The sequence below is a fragment of the Camponotus vicinus genome, unplaced genomic scaffold (genome assembly GCF_025532165.1).
Source record: "Camponotus vicinus isolate PSW18456_S1 unplaced genomic scaffold, iyCamVici1.0 SCAF_9, whole genome shotgun sequence".
Lineage (NCBI taxonomy): Eukaryota > Metazoa > Arthropoda > Insecta > Hymenoptera > Formicidae > Camponotus > Camponotus vicinus.
In genome coordinates this window covers 4,670,601-4,689,518 of record NW_028141981.1, presented here as the reverse complement: position 1 = coordinate 4,689,518, position 18,918 = coordinate 4,670,601, and the positions used below count along the sequence as shown (strand labels likewise).

The 18,918-nt window shown below is 40.2% G+C and overlaps 1 protein-coding gene across 8 annotated transcripts in view; it reads right to left on the bottom strand.

Moving 5' to 3' along the window:
- Sano (CABIT domain-containing protein serrano) overlaps positions 1 to 18,918 on the bottom strand; it is a 129,067-nt gene that overhangs the window by 28,453 nt on the left and 81,696 nt on the right. For all 8 annotated transcript variants that reach the window (XM_083107983.1, XM_083107979.1, XM_083107985.1 and 5 more), the window contains 2 exons: positions 1,247 to 3,080; positions 527 to 722 (listed from right to left, as the gene is read on the bottom strand). In XM_083107983.1, the coding sequence (XP_082964109.1) occupies positions 530 to 722; positions 1,247 to 2,946 (1,893 nt within the window). In that variant the 5' untranslated portion in view covers positions 2,947 to 3,080 and the 3' untranslated portion in view covers positions 527 to 529. The remainder of the gene's footprint in view (positions 1 to 526; positions 723 to 1,246; positions 3,081 to 18,918) is intronic.

Genomic DNA, 18,918 nt, shown 5'->3' with positions numbered 1-18,918 from the left:
ATCGAGAGCGATTAAATGAATACGAACTTATGGCAATAGGGAAGTAAAGAGCGTTACGCGTTTCTTATAATGCCTAGTAAAACGCCCCGTTGAAAGATCATCCTGCTCGATCCTAGATCGGTCCCGCGAATTTAACGATTCAGTCCTCCTTCCGCGGACAAAGTACGCTGTAACTACGTCGTAACCGGTATTTCATCGACATGGTTAATTACAATGTGCATGTCCGTCCGTTCGACAAATAGACTTGCCGCTCGGCGGCGTATCATCTGACTGAAATACGGGAAACGAAGATCGCTCGCACGAAGAACGCTCAGAAAATAGGCACGCGATGTTTCAATTTGAGAGCACTGGTCGCATTTGGAGCAATTTTTCTTAAAGACGCAACGGAAGTTGATCTACGATTACTTGCACAACGTTCTTTTCTTGTAAAAATATATTTACGGAGTCGATTCCACAATCTTTCAAAAATATGATAATATTTGAAAAATATTTAAAAAGGGAAAATTTAAAAAATATGCTAACTCACGAGTTAGAGGTAGAGCGTGCCGACACGTCGCGGTGCTACGACAGTGACAGCTAGACGTGGCCCACATTTAGTTGGTGGCAGGGGTGCAGTCGTGACAGGCGGCGGAGTTTCCGGTCTCGTGCAACCAAGACCACTTCCACCTCGTAACTCCCAGACTAAATTTGTCAGCGATCGTGGTCTGCTTAAACGTCTCGATCTAGCAAATTATATCGAGAGAATATGATAAATCTTGGTCACACGAATATCATGTGTCATTTTGACGATTAATAATTGTAAACAAACATTGAAGTTATTTTATCCGCTTATATATGTCTGTGATATGAATAATTTACGTATATTATATAATATGATATATGTATATTATTAATATATATATTGTAAAAAATAATTATTTAATAATTCAATAATAAACAAATTTAAAAAAAAATATACTATATTTCTTGAAATAATATTTTAATAATCAACAATAAATGTATGACATAATAACAAAAGTAAAAGATTTATTCGATTATGCTTTCTATTTAATACTATTTTTAAAGTAAATAATTTATTATATTTATTATATTTAATTATCTTCTTAATAGAAGATTAAAGAAGATGCCTTAATATATGTATAATATGATGTATGATATGATTGCAAAAAGAGAGAAATTAAAAAACCTGCTTTTTCAAATTTAACAAATAAATTTGACAAATACATTTCGACATTTGTGAGCGTACCTTTTTTCCGGCAATTTGGCGCCCGCGCCAGAATCTCCCGAGGTCCTTCCGCCCGAGTGACTGGAATCCAACGTGCCGTCGAGCTCCATCGCCTGCTGGAGATTCGTCAGGCTTTTGTAGCGTATATTGAAAAGGGGCGAACCTCCCTTGTAACCCGGCGGCGTTTCCTTCAACGGCGACGCGCTCTTCTGCCTCATTAACGGACGTCCACGCTGGGTGCCGCTGTTCTTCACATAGAGCTTCGCCAGAGGCGGCTTCTCCACCCGCGGCTGCGGCGCCTCCTTGACCGCGCGCCTCGTCCGTTTCTCCGCCTGGATCTTCTTCGTTGGTATCGTCTCGATCGGCGGTGGTTCCGGTCGATCATCGAGCAGTGGCGCGATCGTCACCGTGACCGGCGTTAACGGCGGAGTCGAGCCACCTTGACCCGCGGCGACGAGAGGACTCTCATACGGCAACCTGACGCTCTTCGGCAACGGCGCGAAACCGCGCACGTAGTCATATATCTGATCGATCTCGTCATATTCCTCGGTACAGGCCGACGATGACGGCGGTATCCTGTTCTCGTCCCGATAACCCGAGTGACCGGAGGATGCCTGATGGCCGTTGCTGCTGTGATAGTGATGATGATGATGATGATGGCTGGCGCTGCTGTTTCTATGATGACCCAGTGGCGCGTGATCCGAGTTCGTCGACGGTCTTCTGAGAAAGCCCGAGCCGCTCCTCTGCCTCGAGGACTTGCCCTCACCCAGACGACCGTCCAGCACGTGCGCTCGATCGGCCACGTCGGCGACCAAACGGGAGGCGCGTTCCACCAGCCTCGTGAACTCCTGCATCGATCTGAGTGCCTCCTCGTTCCGCGCCTTCACCAGCTTAAGCGGCGCCGCGAGCGGTAGCGCGACGGCCGCGCCTTCTCTTTGCAACGGGAGCGCGAACACGTGCTCCTCCTCGAAGGTCGACAGCAACCTCAACTCGGGCACGAACTGCGACGACGATTTAAGCCCCCGCGGCGGCTGGCCGTGCACCAGTCTCACGGTGAGCGGTAGACGCTTGCTGAGAAGCGCCCTAGCGGTGTGTACGCCGCTGATGTTGTCCTCGCGCGCCAGGGCGCTGAAGCGACCGCGTTGATCCATCCCGAGCAGGACGCTGTCGCCGCGACAGTCCACGCAACGCAGGAATCTACCGCGACCGGGTAACGCCACTTCGCCGGCGATGACAATCGTCTCGCCGGCGGCGAGGGTCCTCGTACCCTCCGGTACCACGATCCCCGATTCGTCGTCCACCCGACAGGCGATGGAGCGCACCGTCTCGCGCACCAGAGCACCCTCCTCCGGACATCTACGCGACAGCTCGTTTACCGACTCGATGCCGCGAACCGCGCGACCCTCCTCGCTCAGAATCTCAAAGTAGCCCGCGTACGAATCCGGTATCGCGAGTCTAGGTCCCACGCCGACCACCCGGCGACCTTCCTTGATCTTTACTGCCTGCGCCACGATTTTACGTCGACGACCGGCTGATATTACCAACGCCGTGCTCTGCAAACTGGGCGCCGGTAGCGTCGGTACGCCCAGTCCACCGTACTGGCCCTTGGTGATTTTGATCACGGCTGGCAGACGATACTTGGAGACGAACTCGCGTAGATACGTCGCCTCCTCGGCCCAGCGTGCCGCCGCGACGACGATCTGACCGTCGGTCGCGGCCATCGCGGTCGCTTGGCCGCGACGCCCCCGCGATCCCGCGTCCCCCCGAGCGCGAGATCGGGCCCGATCAGGTCCCCGACGATAGCTGAACGCTACTGCTGCTCCTGCTGCCTATGCGCCGCGCCTCTATGCTCCATCTGGAAACATGAAATCGTGCTTTAAGTACTTTGACAGCTACACTTGGGTGAGAATATTATAATAAAGATGTAGCAAGCAATATCGACAGAATATTTTCCAATTTAATCTACGATTCTAATTTTCTTAAAACATTGAAACATGTTTTCTTTGAACGAATAAATCGCATAAAATTAAAAATGCTTTTCAGAGAGTGTGTATTAATAATTATTAAAAATAAATATAGTTTAATAAAGGATTATTTTATAAAATGTGTGTGGTGCGTATGTATAAAGTATCTCTATAATTTAGCTCTACATATCCGTTCTATTCGCTCATCCTTAGTGAAATATGTAGATGATGATAATAATTAGTATTCAAGCATCTATGCTGCTGGAGCTTGTACAGCTAATCTCTGTTGCGAAATTATGCCCGCCTTTACCATGTTAATTTCGACAGACGAATGCTTGCCTTTCGGCACCGCTCGCCACTTGCCCACCAATGTTTGATGCACTTTTAATGCATCCTTTCCCACGTGAAGCACTATTGCGATTCCGTGAAGCGTCCGGCACCGCGGCTGCGCGAGGAGCTAATGCCAATCCATGGCTCTATAATAATATACGCAATGACCCGTCGTGTCATTAGTCAAGTTTCAATTACGGACCGGTTTCATAATTTCCGCAGCAAGGGCGGTCACCGCTCAAAACCTACAAATGGCAGGTAATCACGTATCGTGGGCAGTACCCTTGTTGCTTCCTAGTTCGTCATTCAGAACGGAGATGAGAAATCATCAAGGGAGAAGCTCGCGAGAAGCAAAATGGAACGAATGCCTAAGTGCATCGAAAAGAATGAGATCATAGCTTTCTTCGATACAAAGTGTCGTTCGCGTAATCCAATCATAATTCAAACAAAAGAGAATAAATCCAAGGATGCGCGCTAAAATTCATTCCGTGAGAGCGAAGAATCAGATGATCTCAATTTGTAAATAGTGCAACGAACGGATCGGGCGAGGATAATGATTCAACAATAGCAATACTAGATATTTACACAATGTCTTGTAGTCTAGAGAACATTGTTGCGAGATACTTAACTAGACACGATGCGCTTGCATATATTGTACGTGGATGGGTGTGTCTACAATTGTTTCGGGTTTCTCCGAAGAGAGTCTCATCTATGGAAAATAACGGTCGTGAGTCTGATCGTCACGCATTACGCGAGCCATGGTATTATGGATAAGCGGCTTCACGCTTGCGTTGATTGACATGAAAACGGTCAGCGGATGGCGACAAAAAAGTGACCTAAAAACACCTTACATTGAAATGATTCATACAACAATATAAAAAGTTTATATACAGTTTCTATCGTATGAATATATTTGCCATGTGAATGATTAAATAATATGTAATACGTTGCACTTATATAAGATTGCAATTTAATATGTGCAATGTTGAAAACATAATATAATTTTTGTTGTATTTGAATTTCTATTATTAAATTCTACGCATAATTTTTTCCTTTAACAAAAAAAAGAATCGATGATATATTAAATTATAAAAAAAAATTACGATTAAAATTGTAATAAAATCTCTGATTTATTAAGACATATGCAATTCTAATGAGAGAACGTCTGCATACTTTGCAAAATGGATTTGTCGGTATTGAGGAGACTCGCTCGTAGTTGTTTATACTCGCGATAGCTCACGATTATTACGTTACATTAAGACGATATGCGCCCAACGAAACACATTGTTGTTCGTTACCTAACAAAGCGCGGATAAACCTGTATAGGTGTATGTGGATGGGCGTGTCGACGATTGTTTCGGATTTCTCCAGAGAGGATCTCCTCTTGGAGGAAAAGTAACGGTCGTGACTTGATGCCAGGCGAACACGATAATCTGTATTAAACGATTTTGCGCGAACCAGTCGCTTTCAAAGTTTTAACGCGCCTTGTTTCACAGCTGCATCAAGTTTTAACGCGCTTCTGACAATTGCCGCAGCCAGAAGTCTGGATAGAAGAAGCGGACATTCAAGGACACATTTTGCTCGCAGACGGCGATTCGTCTACTATTAATTTCCTCTTCTTTCGTAAAAGCTAAAAATGATGATTACGCGTTACGTAAAATAAATTAACTCACTGAATATAGCAGTTTAGAATAAATTATATTTAAAATATGCAATGCAACTTTTTTCATTTCGCGAATGGATGCAATTTTGCATAACGTTCAATTGGTAGAGAAAATTGCGGATGATTATTAAGAGAGAGAGCGAATCATGATTCTATATATACGGTAACAAATAAAGATTTTGATTTTAAAGCTTCTGAATTTAATACCTATAAATATAATCAATTACAAAGTAGCTACGGGCTAATGCAATCATTCTGATTAATTGCTTCGATAACTAATAGCGAAAAATGTTTACTAAAGATAACTTTTATTACTTTTCCGATCGACTCCTATATAATCCCGAAGCTGCTAAATGAATTAATACCATTTATGGTGAACCGTACAACGGCACCGTGCATAAGATGGGCCGTAGACAATACGAGATAAGAACGAGGTGACCAATGACCCGGGGCTTCGTGACAGGCGCGCCTCTAGGAAGTTATTCGACATACTGCTTCGCTCAGCCCTCGCTTTTTTTCTCCATCTTTCTCTCTGATACTTTATGCGCGTGAACTTCCGCGGTTACATCTAAGCGTGAGTGTCCTTATCATGAGACCGGTGAACAGATGATGTAATTAATGTGAAACTTAATGCCCGTTAAGAGGTCGAAGCGAAAGTTTCACCAGCCCATTTCTTGAATCAGCGCTCGATTTCGCAATCGATGATATTGTAATAACTTTTCGATAGGAACTAAACTATGTATTTTAATACTATTTCATAAAGAATCTTTTAAAGACAAGATTGAAATATTTCGTCTAAAATTGTATGAATATTTTATGAATATTTTATATATAGATTTGCGATATTTTTATCTTAAAATATTTTTTCTAATTTCCATTTAAAAAATTCTTATAAATTTTCCATATTTTAAATCTTAATAACTAAGGATCAACTACATTAAAATTAAAATATGCTTTATCATTTTATTCCTCGAGTGCACATTTGCACGTAATGAATATATTAAAGTGTTTCAAGTTTCTTAACTTGTACATTTTCACTTCTAAATTCGCGAAAAGTCTATCGTTTCTCTTTGCATGACTTTAATGGATTCCTCGCCAAGATGCAAATTTGCTTCAAGTCGAGAAATAAAATTCTTTTAAGACATCATATTTCTCTTTCTCTCCCTTTCTTTTTTTATCTATCTCTCTTCGACAGTTCTGGGGGCACTTGGTGCGGACGAATTTCTCGCCTACCCGACGTCCATTGCATTACGAAAGCCCAGCAGTGCGGCCGACATAGTTGCACGTCACGTGCATATGCCTAGGCATAATTAGATTAATGTACCACGAAATTGGATTAAGAAACCGAAGCTGGCGGGCCCCGCGCCGCCCCCGCGCCGCCCCCGCGACGAACGCTCCAGGCGAAGCACGTTTCTCCCTCGAAACGCCACGGGGTTAATTAATCTTCGCTGGAGAGCGGGTGGTAAACGACGCGTCACGTACAGAGACGGACCGCGTATAAATCATTTCGAGTGCACGTCGCGTCGCGCGGCGGCTTCCGCGCGTAAATTGCGAGCGTTAATCGCAGGCCGGTTTAGAACAGGCCACGAAACCGCTAGCTGGGGATGGAGAAAACGGAGCATCTTGGGAACTTACGAATTCGAGACGATTTGCGGCACTTCGTGAAAATTAAGCGGTTTTTTTAGAAATTCTAAAAAAAACAATCTTACTTTTTTTATATACATTCGGTACATTTAATTTTTGATATGAAATATAAATATGAAATTAAACTCGTCGAATTTTCGTGCAATCCAATGGTCGAGAACCGGTCATTCGCGCGAGTCGTCGTATCTTCGATCGGATCGCGATCGATTTTTGCAGACGGCACGCATTCCTCGACGAAGTAGTTACGACTGCGATAAAACGACACGACGAAGGACCGCGCAGGCATGCTGTCGATCGCGTCGTTACGCATATCGATATGCACGCGATACGATATTCGCGATTAGAAGCGAAAACAATTGGCGCGGCCGGTGTCGAAACCCCTTCGAGGAGACAAAAGGGGCACGATGTCGTCGGTGAAAGCCGCGCGGCGTCGAGCCGCAGCATATAATTCGAGGGCACGTCGATAAATCAGCTGGCGTGCGAAAGAGCGAGAGGAGCGGGGAAACGTCAACCGTTGCGACACGGGTTTGTCTATCGGTGGGCGACGAGCGGTACACATTGTCATTAAGATCGACGAGCGTCGATAAGTAGCTCGCCGTGCATCCGGCATCGCAATTTTCTATATTCTCAATCCTCTCTGTTCCGTTGATTTTCAATTTCACGCCGACGAGCTTTGCGCTTTCGTCATTTTACACGATCGCATTACGCAAAACGGATTTGTCTCTATTAACTCGTAAAAGATTGATTTAACACTTTCTCGCTCTCCCTCTTTTCTCCCTCTCTTTTTCACTATAATATAAAATTAAATATTATATATATGTATATATTGTATGCGTGTGCGTATGTATATGTATAATTTATCTATATCTACTGATAGTTTATTAAAAAAATTTTATTAAGAAAACTTATCTATATCTACTGATATTTTATTAAGAAAATTTCAGGAGAAAATAAAGCCGTGAAACTTGCACGATTTAGAAGAAGAAAGAATTTTTGATCGCGCCAACGTCAACCAAAGAGATTGCCAGCAATTATTAACCAATTACTCCGATCCACTTAATCAAAGAGGGCACTTTTCGAGAGTACCGCGTGCCATCGAGCTCGTGCGACATTCTACTCTTTTTCCATACTCGACCCTTGACTTGTTCTCTACATCTCGGCAGTCACCTCCTGCAAACCGTAATAACTTCCTCATGAACAAGCAAGAACGCCACCATCCATCATCCTGTGGCCCATGGTTCTCAACCTTCAACAATATTTCTCACTTTTGACCTAATAAACATTTCTCCTTTGCATATCTTATCCTTCAATTTAAACGCTGGAAAAGTAAGGCTTCCAAAACATTGAAAAAGAAGATGTCTATATAATCTATAGAGAGCATTTTTGTTTGAGTTTCAAATATTTACGGAAGAAATCCTAGATAATTATTTATGAATATATGTTTATATATGAATATATTAATTATGTATTCAAAGTATGACATTTCTAAATATTTGTTGAGGCAAATCGTGGCTGTGATATATCTGACGATGATGCATCATCCCGAATATTTTTGTGCGAAGGACTGTCTCGTCTCTCGAGAAATAACCTCCTTAAAATTCCACGCCGATCGCTGCAACATCTCAATAATTGCTAATTGGAAGGTGACTCGTCTTTAAAAACTGGTCGCACGTCGTCTATCTCGAATCAACTTGTCAGTTTCGATTTAGCGGGTTGTAACAGACCCTCCCTTTCTTTCTTTTTATTTTTTCTTTTCAGAAAAACTATTTATAAATATTTCTTAAATGTACCTTCTTATTTTCTATAACACGCATTTAAATTGTCAGCAATAAGAGATATAATTTAATATTTGAGACGACATATGAATATTAGAATTGGCTTCCGGGTTTGATTTCAATTTATTTCATCAGAGAAAAACAATCTGATTTACATAAAAAAAGTGAACTGAAATGTTCACGAAACATTGGAATCAAACAAAAAATTTACGCGACTCAAACCCGGAAGCCAATCCTAATAAGAGATGCAATCTTATAAATTGTATTTTAATTCTGACAAACTTACACAAATTAAAAAATATCTGTCTAAATATATTATTATAATTATTTATAAAATTAATTAATTTGAGGAAATTTAAACTAGTTCTCCCAGGCTTTTCTGAAAAATAAAAATAATAATTTTCCAATATGAAATATCAAACACATTGCGACACACAAGCCTATAATGCTCTCCGTTTATTCATTCATTCGCATATGTATCGCCGCTCGGTATTATTCGCGCTCTCCTCCGTTAAAGTTGCGAGGTCTTCATCGGGGAGCGTTGATCGCGCAATCTTTTCACATCTACCTTCTCGCTCTCGCAGGATGAGCACCGCTTGCAGGGACGAGTACAAATTAATATTAAATTGAATTATAATGACAGTGTTTACCAAGGGGCAGCGCATAGCCGCGCGCTGCACCGGCAGCCGCTATTCGCAATGGATGGCACGAACCCTGCAACCGCTCGTCTCGTCATATTTTATGCAATGTACATTAACACTGCCATGCCGCGCGGCCGCGTGCTCGTGTGCACGTGTTCGTTAGTGGCCGCTTTTACGCCGCTAAGCCAGGATGCGGGCGACACGTCGACGTGTTTCTCGCGTCGTCGCGACGCCAATATAGGACGTCAATATTCCACTATATCGTGCAGGGCAAACGCCATTACGTGCCGATCGCATCGACATGCAGAGAAAACGTGTGTCACAATTGGACTTGATAGTATCTTGCACATCTATATTTTTTCGAAACATACATATTATCTAGAAGAATGATTCGCTTTCATATCTTCAATCTTGCTTCAATCTTGTTTTTTTTCTCGCGTCAAGTTTTCAATTGATTGATAAAAACGATCGTCTGTTCATTACTTCGAATTCTTTCCGCAGATGGACAACTTGAATCCTATTTGTTTCACGCTGCCATCACTGTCGATATGTTACGCAGTAGCGCAGTTAATAGGAGCACAAAGGCAATTGGAAAGCCAGATAGGAAAGCGGCTATCGCGAAGGCACAACGAGTAACTGCAGAATCGTCGATACACAACCGCTGACAACCTTTCCAATTGTGCAAGATCTCGATTTGCCAAATCGATTTGCCGCGGGAGGAATCTAGTATCAGCAATCTGTTCCGTTAAATCTTTCGACTATGCGCGACGAGACACGTGTCACCGGTGACGTAAAATAATTTTCAAAAAGCTCACAGAGAGCGAGGTCGATGTTCCTTTTTTCACTACAATACTTACACAATAATATGACATATCCAGGGCAAAAACTTGACGAGTTCATTTTTTTAAAAAAGCGATTGCATAATGCAAATAATATTTTCTCTAATAATTTCCAAAGCGAATAAGATGAAACTGATAATTTAAAGATAAAATTGATTTCCTTTTGATTTCCTTTTCGAGTATGAAGTTAACGATGCATAGCACATTGCAACGATGCTTCAAGTATCATCGAATAACAGACGCTTCAAAGCCAAGTTCGAGATAAAGCATTCGATAAATCTTTCCCGCTGATAAGACTCTCAACGAACGCAATCCCGCCGCGATTGACTGATTAATTCGCGCTTAATAAGTTCATTATGCTGTCGCCTAATACGATGAGGCGCTACCGTAATTACACGGAGCGGAATCACATACATCGCACATATTCGTCGCTGCGTGAGATTTCTAGTATATCCCCAATATTTATTGCACAACGCGAAGTCGCGGGCAGACACGCAAGTGCGTAAATCGCTCGGCTCTCTTTTCCCGCGAGAGCGACATTGTGGTCATCGTAAATCATCACGCGCGTTTCCCGAGATTAATCGCGTGGCTTAAACGAGAGCACCAGTTCACCTTGATCTTGAAATTTATTAATGGGTAGATACAGGCATACACACAGGTATACGTATATCGCGCGCGAGAATACGATGAGAGAGAAGGAGCGAGAGGCCTCCCGATATCGGCGGGAAAAGATATCGCGAACGGTTCATTGAGTTATAGTATCGCGAGGAGGTGAGTACACCCGCCCGAGGGGGGGAGGGAGGGAGGGAAAGGAACACGGAGAATTTAATCACCGATCTGTTTGCCGCCGCGATACGGTATGCGTGTACGAGGTATCCTCCTTAAAGGCGCGTATTAATTCATTATCTTATAATTGTCGGCGTACGCGATTCTGAAAGTGCGCGCCGATGGAATAGCGTGTTTATCGGCCGGTATTAGTCACTCCCGCGGTACCTGGAATGTGGGGGATGGGGTGGAGAATACGAATTCCTTCTCGGCGGTATTTGTAGGGCACTAGCGTGGAGCTATCGTTCTTTTATAATCTGCATCTCGATATAGTAGTGATTACAATCGTGGAGATAATACGCTCCGCGCGTAATTAGACTGTTAACGTGCTTGTAAATTTACGAAAAAATTGATACGTTACCGCCGCATTTATAGTCATTTATCAAATATTAAATTATTTAAAATTAATATCATTTAATTATTTAATATTTTTAAGAGAGAATGTACATGATTTCCGAGATATAATTTTTTGCTAATGACTTTATTAGATATTCTCTTCCCTTCAAGATCCAATTTTTTAAGCAAGATGTCTTTTGCTGTCACACAACGTCCCTCGACCATGACGGCACTTAAAATCTAACACGATGCAAAGTTATCGCTATAAGAATAAAGCAACTCTGTCTGACGGTGTAGGAATACAATCATAATTTCTCCTTCAAGCAGAAATATAAACGGCACAAGGCTCGGCGAGCCGACGACTATAACGATCGTTCAGGGTGACACGCGATTGGGTCTCGAAAAAGCAAGGCTAGAATAAGAGTTGAACGGTACGAGTTGACGCTACGTCAACCGAAAGGTAAAGAGAAACGTTCAGAGAAACGAGCGAGAGAGAGAGAGAGACAGAGAAACAGCGAGAAAGAGCATTTCGCTTTCAAGTCTATTTCATAACAAAGCCGCAGAACCTCGCAGTCTGCGGTTGGCGAGGGAGTAGAAAAAGATGAAAAAAAAAGAGGAGAAAAAAAGGATCTCGGTCTGTGCACCGTTGTGCATCGGCGTGTCTTACGTTTGTAGAAAATGTCTTCGATCTCGCGCCTCTTTTCTTTTCGCTTATTCTCCCTTGTTCGCTCATAAAATCCCGTGTACCATCACCTCGGTCCAGATACTCTTTCCTCGTTGTTCTCCGGAAAATACGCATGATTATTTACCTTCTCTTATCTTTGCTAATTAATCATTTAATCGTGTATTAGCTTGTACTACTATTCACGGAGGCAGGAATGCTTTAATACATGAAATTAAACGCATGTCGAGATATATATGAAAGTGCATATATGCTCTGATATATGCATAAATTCACGTGTTAAGGCATTCTTGTTGTCGAGTGCATACATCTGCGCTCGACTGATCATTCCTCTGGCACCATCTTACCTGTCCATAACATTACTAATCACTTCACTGGTTTATTATGAGATAGATATGTCTGCTAATTTTCTTCAATTTGTCATCTAAACGCATTATTATATATGTGTATAATTTTTATATGCTTACAATTTTATCTTATTTTGTGATATTATTTTTATTTATTATATTTCAAAGCCAGAGATCTATTTCATTCGGGATAAATTTATTATTTAATATAAAAAAGAATGCATCGAATCGAATGATCTTGTATACTCTATCCGTGACATTTTGCGCAAAATAAACCGAGATATTTTCCGCAAGAGCGAAAACAAGGATTTTCTCGTAGTAGACTGATTTGACGATGATGACGGTGTATAAGAAATTACTCTCGTTCCTCTCGAGTTGAGATCTAAACGGCGCAACGATAGAGAACACAAACCAGTCTCAAGTGTCTCGCTCCAATGATCGAAAATAAACACGATTATGTTCTCCATGGACGTAGCGTTTGTTAATTGCTGTCTAACGAGCGAGCTGCAAGAAATTACAGAAAGGAGAGATAGAAAGAAATATTTCATTGAACTTCTTGGAATTCGTATAAAAATCATAATAGGACAAGTCGGTCATGGTTTCACATGGATTCGATATATAATTGCTAGGAATTTATAACGAGGAATATAAAAGTCAGTCATGGCTGATCTCAGAGAAGGAATAACTTTTAGAAAACGCATTTCTTAAGAACGCATTATATAGATTTTTTTAGGCAATATCATAATATCGTAATTCCAAAGTATAACATATATCCTATGTTTATACATTTATGTTGTATTAATCTATATAATAATCTGGAACAGCCTTTCGCTGATTGAAATTACCACATGTGCGATACAGTTGTACTTTCCAAGACACGTTCTAAATGCAGGAAACGCCGTGTAGAGTAAACCGATTGTGACATTGTACGCATTGCAACATATCTGTATTACATTGCGCTATTATCGCGAACATTAATCAATGTTTTCGAAACATATGTCGCAGCAAAATATATATATTATATTATATTATATTAGTATCTTTTAAATATAAAATTTTCTTATATTCGCGCATGCAAGAGAAAATCTTTTTCAAATTTGTACATTAAAAATTTAAAAAACAATAATATTTTTAATAACTTTTATTTAATGAATCAAGGAAATATTAACATAATTTAATTCTATTTGAGAATATTGTTAAGAATATGCAACGATAAGAGGAAATTATATGGAAATTATTTAATAATGTTGTATCTCTAATAAAAATTTTTATATTTTCCGTAAACTCATTTTAGATGCTATTTTTTAAACATGTTTATCATTAAATTAATTTTATTTTTTCTCTAGTTCTAATCTCTTAATGTTACATTTATTAATATTGCACCAGGTAGAAGCACTAAAATAAACATATGTCTCGTCTCACGTGTAGACATAAACGTCATCGAGCATCCGGTGTTGATCAAAGATCGCGCCCACGGTGCGAAGTATCGATTATATAGCAAAGAAAATAGATCATACAACACGAACCACAAACGGACAACAAAAATTCGTAATGCACGCCTGTAAACGCGATTTAATGATACGAAAAGGATCGACACCGATAGTTTGGATCTCAATGGCGCCGCACGACTGCTACTATCTTAATGGATTATTAATGTTAATGTCAGCGAAATGAAAAGAGATACTGAAATTACACGCTCTAAGCACATATTCCCTAAGGGATGCAGCCGTAATTCGTACTTTGCGTATTGGCAATGTTACGATTTCGTTCAAATTGGTTCTCCGCGCATGGAACATCTCGTTTACTCGTTTTGAGCGATCGCTACCGTTCATTACACAGTAGAGAATGCGATATTAACGAAGAAATAATTCTCGAGGTACAACGATGGATCAAGGGCAGAAAGCAATAATATACATGCGTTCAATAATACACGTCTAATTTGCGAGTTGAACAAGAATTATGCGGAAAAATTATAAAAAGCAGTTTGTTTAGGTATGTTATTACAAATGTATATCGTCATTTTGATATTTCATACGCGTAAATGCACTAGAAGAACGCGATATCGTATTCTGAAAAAAAAAAAAAACAGCAGAGAATTAAGAAAAACCCTTTTGCTTAACATGCCTTACGCGTTTCACGGTTCGATTCTCATCTTGATCGAATACGAGAACTTGATCGAATACGTTCGATCGAAGCGAACGTGCATGCAAAAAACGAGGAAGTTCCCCGATGCCTCGATCTCGGCCAATTAAGGACACGCTAGCAGAGTCCGAAACAGAAGGACCATCTACCTTGTCCTGTCACGCGTACGGGACGTAGTCGTGCCGCAACGTACTTTATACTGTCCGTCACGCGATTTTTTATGCACCAGTCGACAGCAAGACTCGGAAACATGTTTTATTCAATTGCTAAATTTTTTTTATTTACGCGCTAGCAAATATCTTATCAGAAATTGTAATTAAAGCTTAAAAATACTTTGAATCTCCTTGCGCATTCGTGTCTCTCCTTCTCGATTTTTTTAATATAATAATTAGATTAATATATTCTCTCATTCATAAGCAATTCATGCGGAATAGTGCTCGATTAATTCTCATAATATTCTTAAAAGCGTTCATTCGTGTCGCAGTCGAGAGCTTTTTCCCTTGAGTCTCTGGCGTTTCTAGCATTCTTCGCGAGTATGTTTTTTCGTTTCATTCTTTTCGTTCAGATACACGCTTGTCGTTCCCGATACTCGTGAGAAAGCCGCCGAGAATCCATCTCCGATCCCGTGGATCGGATGTAATCGAACGAGCGAGCGATGATATCGAGGATCTGGCCGAGACGTTCGGTCGTCTAAACGGATACGCTATTCCGTGGAATCTTCATTGCCGTGAAAGAATCCTCGAGAAGGTACTCCATTCTACATAGTAACAATGCTCACGGTTAATTGCTCGCCGTGTTCGGTGCTGATGAGTAGCTCATAAGTAGAAAACTAGAATTTTTTTAAAGGAAGCATCTCATAGAGAAGTATGCTTTGTGATACCGGACGTAAGAATCCATTTTCACCAACAATCATTTTATAGTTTCCAGATAGCCTTAAATATAATTACGTTTCTAACTGGAAAAGACTCAAAAAATGTTTATGATGATAATTTAATCATCATCAGATAATCAATTTGCTATAAAAGTATAAAAAGAAAGAACATTGATGGCTGAACTTCCCGTCATTTGTTGGTATCTCTCTAAACGTCTTCCTCGTACAATGCGTAATATTTTTTTAATGTCTCGCTCGTAAACATATGATAAGGATGAAAATATCGAGAATGACGTCGTTGATGAAGCAAATAGAACGCGAGCGTAACAACCCAGCGGTTGTTTTTCAATTTCCGAAGATCCTATCTTCGGTTGTATTACGCGGGAATTCGACTCGCAAGACCGGGTTGCAACTGAGAAAAGGGGAATATTAAAAAAGCAAGAAGAAAAGTCGACATAGCGGGTGTCTTCTGCATATTTCATATCTCAATTCATCGATGCATATATAATCGTTCTACTTCTTCCCAGGCAAAAGTAACTTCGTTAAACAATAGTTCCGTCCCGGAACTTCCTCGATCGATCCATCTATCAACATTCTAACGCATCGGAACGAAATGACGATGATGTATCTAACTCGAATATTTTTTTCTTGGTGGAATAAATATTTTGGGGAGAAGATAATTTTAAGATAATAGTGAAATTTAAAATATTTTTGTATGTATGTGCAGCTTTTGGAAAGATAACAATTAATAAAAATATTTATAATATCATTTCTTTTAAAAGCTAAAATTGCATAACAATATTATATGAAATTAATACATACATAGATGCAATTCGTTGTGAGCTTTAAAGTTTCACTAAAATAAAAAGAAAATTTCTCAATTATAAATACAAAATTATTATAAATATTATAAATACAAAATATTATAAATACTATAAATATTATAAATATTATAAATACAAAATTAAGGATTTTCCAAAAATTCTCAAACATTCGAGAACATCTCAAAAATCATTCTACCGCCGAAGAGAAACATTCGGCAGTTCAAACGGAATGCGCGATCGATCTTCCCCGGGATATCTCCCGCTGCGGAATCGTGGGGTACAACGGACGAGAGGACAGCGTACCTCTCGAGTCCCTTCTTCCGTCTTCGTCGTTCGCCGTGGTGGCGATAATGCTAATGCCGCTACGCTGGTGATTCCGCGCGGGGGTAAGGGATGTAAAACAAGAAGCACGAGAGGAGAGCCGCTCAGCGCGAATCTAAATATAACTACGATGTGCAGAGAGGCGCCCACCGCGCGCTTCTCCTCTGCGAGAGAAAGAGAGAGAGAAAGCCTCCTGGCGGTCGTCTTCCGTTGGCGCGCAACGACCTAACCAAGAGCTGCGATCTCGTGCACTCGAGCCACCTCTGGCCCGAAGAGGGACGAGCTGGCGGCGGCCAAAGGGGAAGGAGGAGAGAGAACGAGGAGCCTTCGACCGGTCAAAGGTGCAGGCGCTCTATACGTGCGCGTGTACCGTTCGCGTTCTAGGCTGCCTGCCTGCCTGGCTGGTACTACTTGATGACTGTACACTGAGTACTCGGTGTCCTCGTCGTATTTGCATCCCCGACGGAAGATGCACTCCTGTTCGATCGTTATAGCCATTAGCCTAGAATACATAATTCAATGGATTCTACGTCAATCGGTCGAGAGAAAAATTCACGGCGTCTCTTCGACTTCCGCTGGTTGCAGAGAAAACGTTACAGAATCATATGTAATAATCTAAATATAATAAACTGTAATTCTATTTTTAATTCTACATAAATGTGTAAAACTCGCTACTATCGCACTTCATATGCTAATTCTTCCAACTTATAGGTCTTATTTTCAGTGTTATGCTCGTTAGTTTGATTCTAAAAGTTGTGAAACAAGACAGTTGTTGTTTTATCGATCTTCCTATAATTGCTCGTGATTATGGTAGTTAGCAAAAAGGATGCAAATATATTTTCTCACGTATGGTGTTAGGTCTCGCGAAAATAATAGTTAGCCGCGCATGCATGATTCGCGCTGTTTACCATATTAATCGCGGACAGAGTTGGCTACTATGCGATTTAACATGATAAAATAAATAAGTCATGAAAAATCTTTTCGTCGATTAACCTGTATCCTCCGAGAACGCTCGACGGGTTATTAACTTCGATTAGTGTCAATTATTTTGTTGCACTATGTAATCACTTTCGAACTATGCACACGGATTTTCACGAGACGAACGCATCACCGATATACATATGTACGCGTCACGTTATTGCACACAGTGGATATGCATATCAATGAATATATATTCGCGGATCTGACGTTTCGTCAAAGTGTATTAACACTTAAGGGGTTATACCTAGTCAGCAAGTCGAAAAAAACGTATTTTTGGGGAATTTAAAAAAAACTGTTAGGTATTTTTATTTCATCGATTCTTTATCATAATATATATCTATCAAAGAAGTTTTCATAATTTTTTCAATTAAAAATATCGAGAAATGTAGGTACAGTAGCTATTTTCCAGAGACATCTTTTTTCGGAGGCGCTTGGCGGTGAGCAAGATTGCTCGGAGCTGGATTATCTGAAATAAAAAATTCAAAAGGATTTAGCTTTCGTATGAATTGATCTAGTCGGTGAACGAAGGGATTTTAATTTTGATGAAACCTTTTTTTTTATTAACAAAAGAACGAAAAGTTTTAACACGAAAAATTCGTATTTTTGCGTCAAACGTCTGTCACATTGTCAAAAATCAATTTTTTGTAAAATCCTTCGTTCACCGACTAGATCAATTCATACGAAAGCTAAATCCTTTTGAATTTTTTATTTCAGATGATCCAGCTCCGAGCAATCTTGCTCACCGCCAAGCGCCTCCGAAAAAAGATGTTTCTGGAAAATAGCTACTGTGCCTACATTTCTCGATATTTTTAATTGAAAAAATTATGAAAACTTCTTTGATAGATATATATTATGATAAAGAATCGATGAAATAAAAATACCTATCAGTTTTTTTTTTAAATTCCCCCAAAATACGTTTTTTTCGACTTGCTGACTAGGTATAACCCTTCAAAAACAGTAAAATAAATCCAACAAAACACGTAGCACTCGGTTAAAGATGCAAATACGAGCTGTTCCAGGTAGTGCACAAGAGTTTTCACTTAAAAATTTACATAGTAAATAAGTAACATAGAGTCTGCTAATGGATAGCAAGAGGAAAAAATTTTCCATTCGATTGTGCGAAGAATAATGAACAGTTCATGAAATTGCGTTTCTCTTCTAAAATATATCTGAGTAGAGAATATTAAAATAGTTTATTTGTGTAGAATTTGTAAATCAAGATAAATTTATAGAAAATAAAATATATAATAATATAGAAAGAAATGTATAAAGATGATTAACAATATAATGATAAGAAATTAGATTCTATATCTATTTTATTTTTCAAGAGTCAATCTATGTGTTTAATTTACGCTTTTCTCAATAAGTGCAAAAAAATAATGTTAATGCAAACTATTCGAAATCTGTAAAATAAATTATTTTCGCGCGTTTCAAGATGAGAATGTCTTGAAATTGGTGAATTGCAAGCGCAAGCGTTTTTGTCGCACAAGGAAGTAAAGCAAGAAATA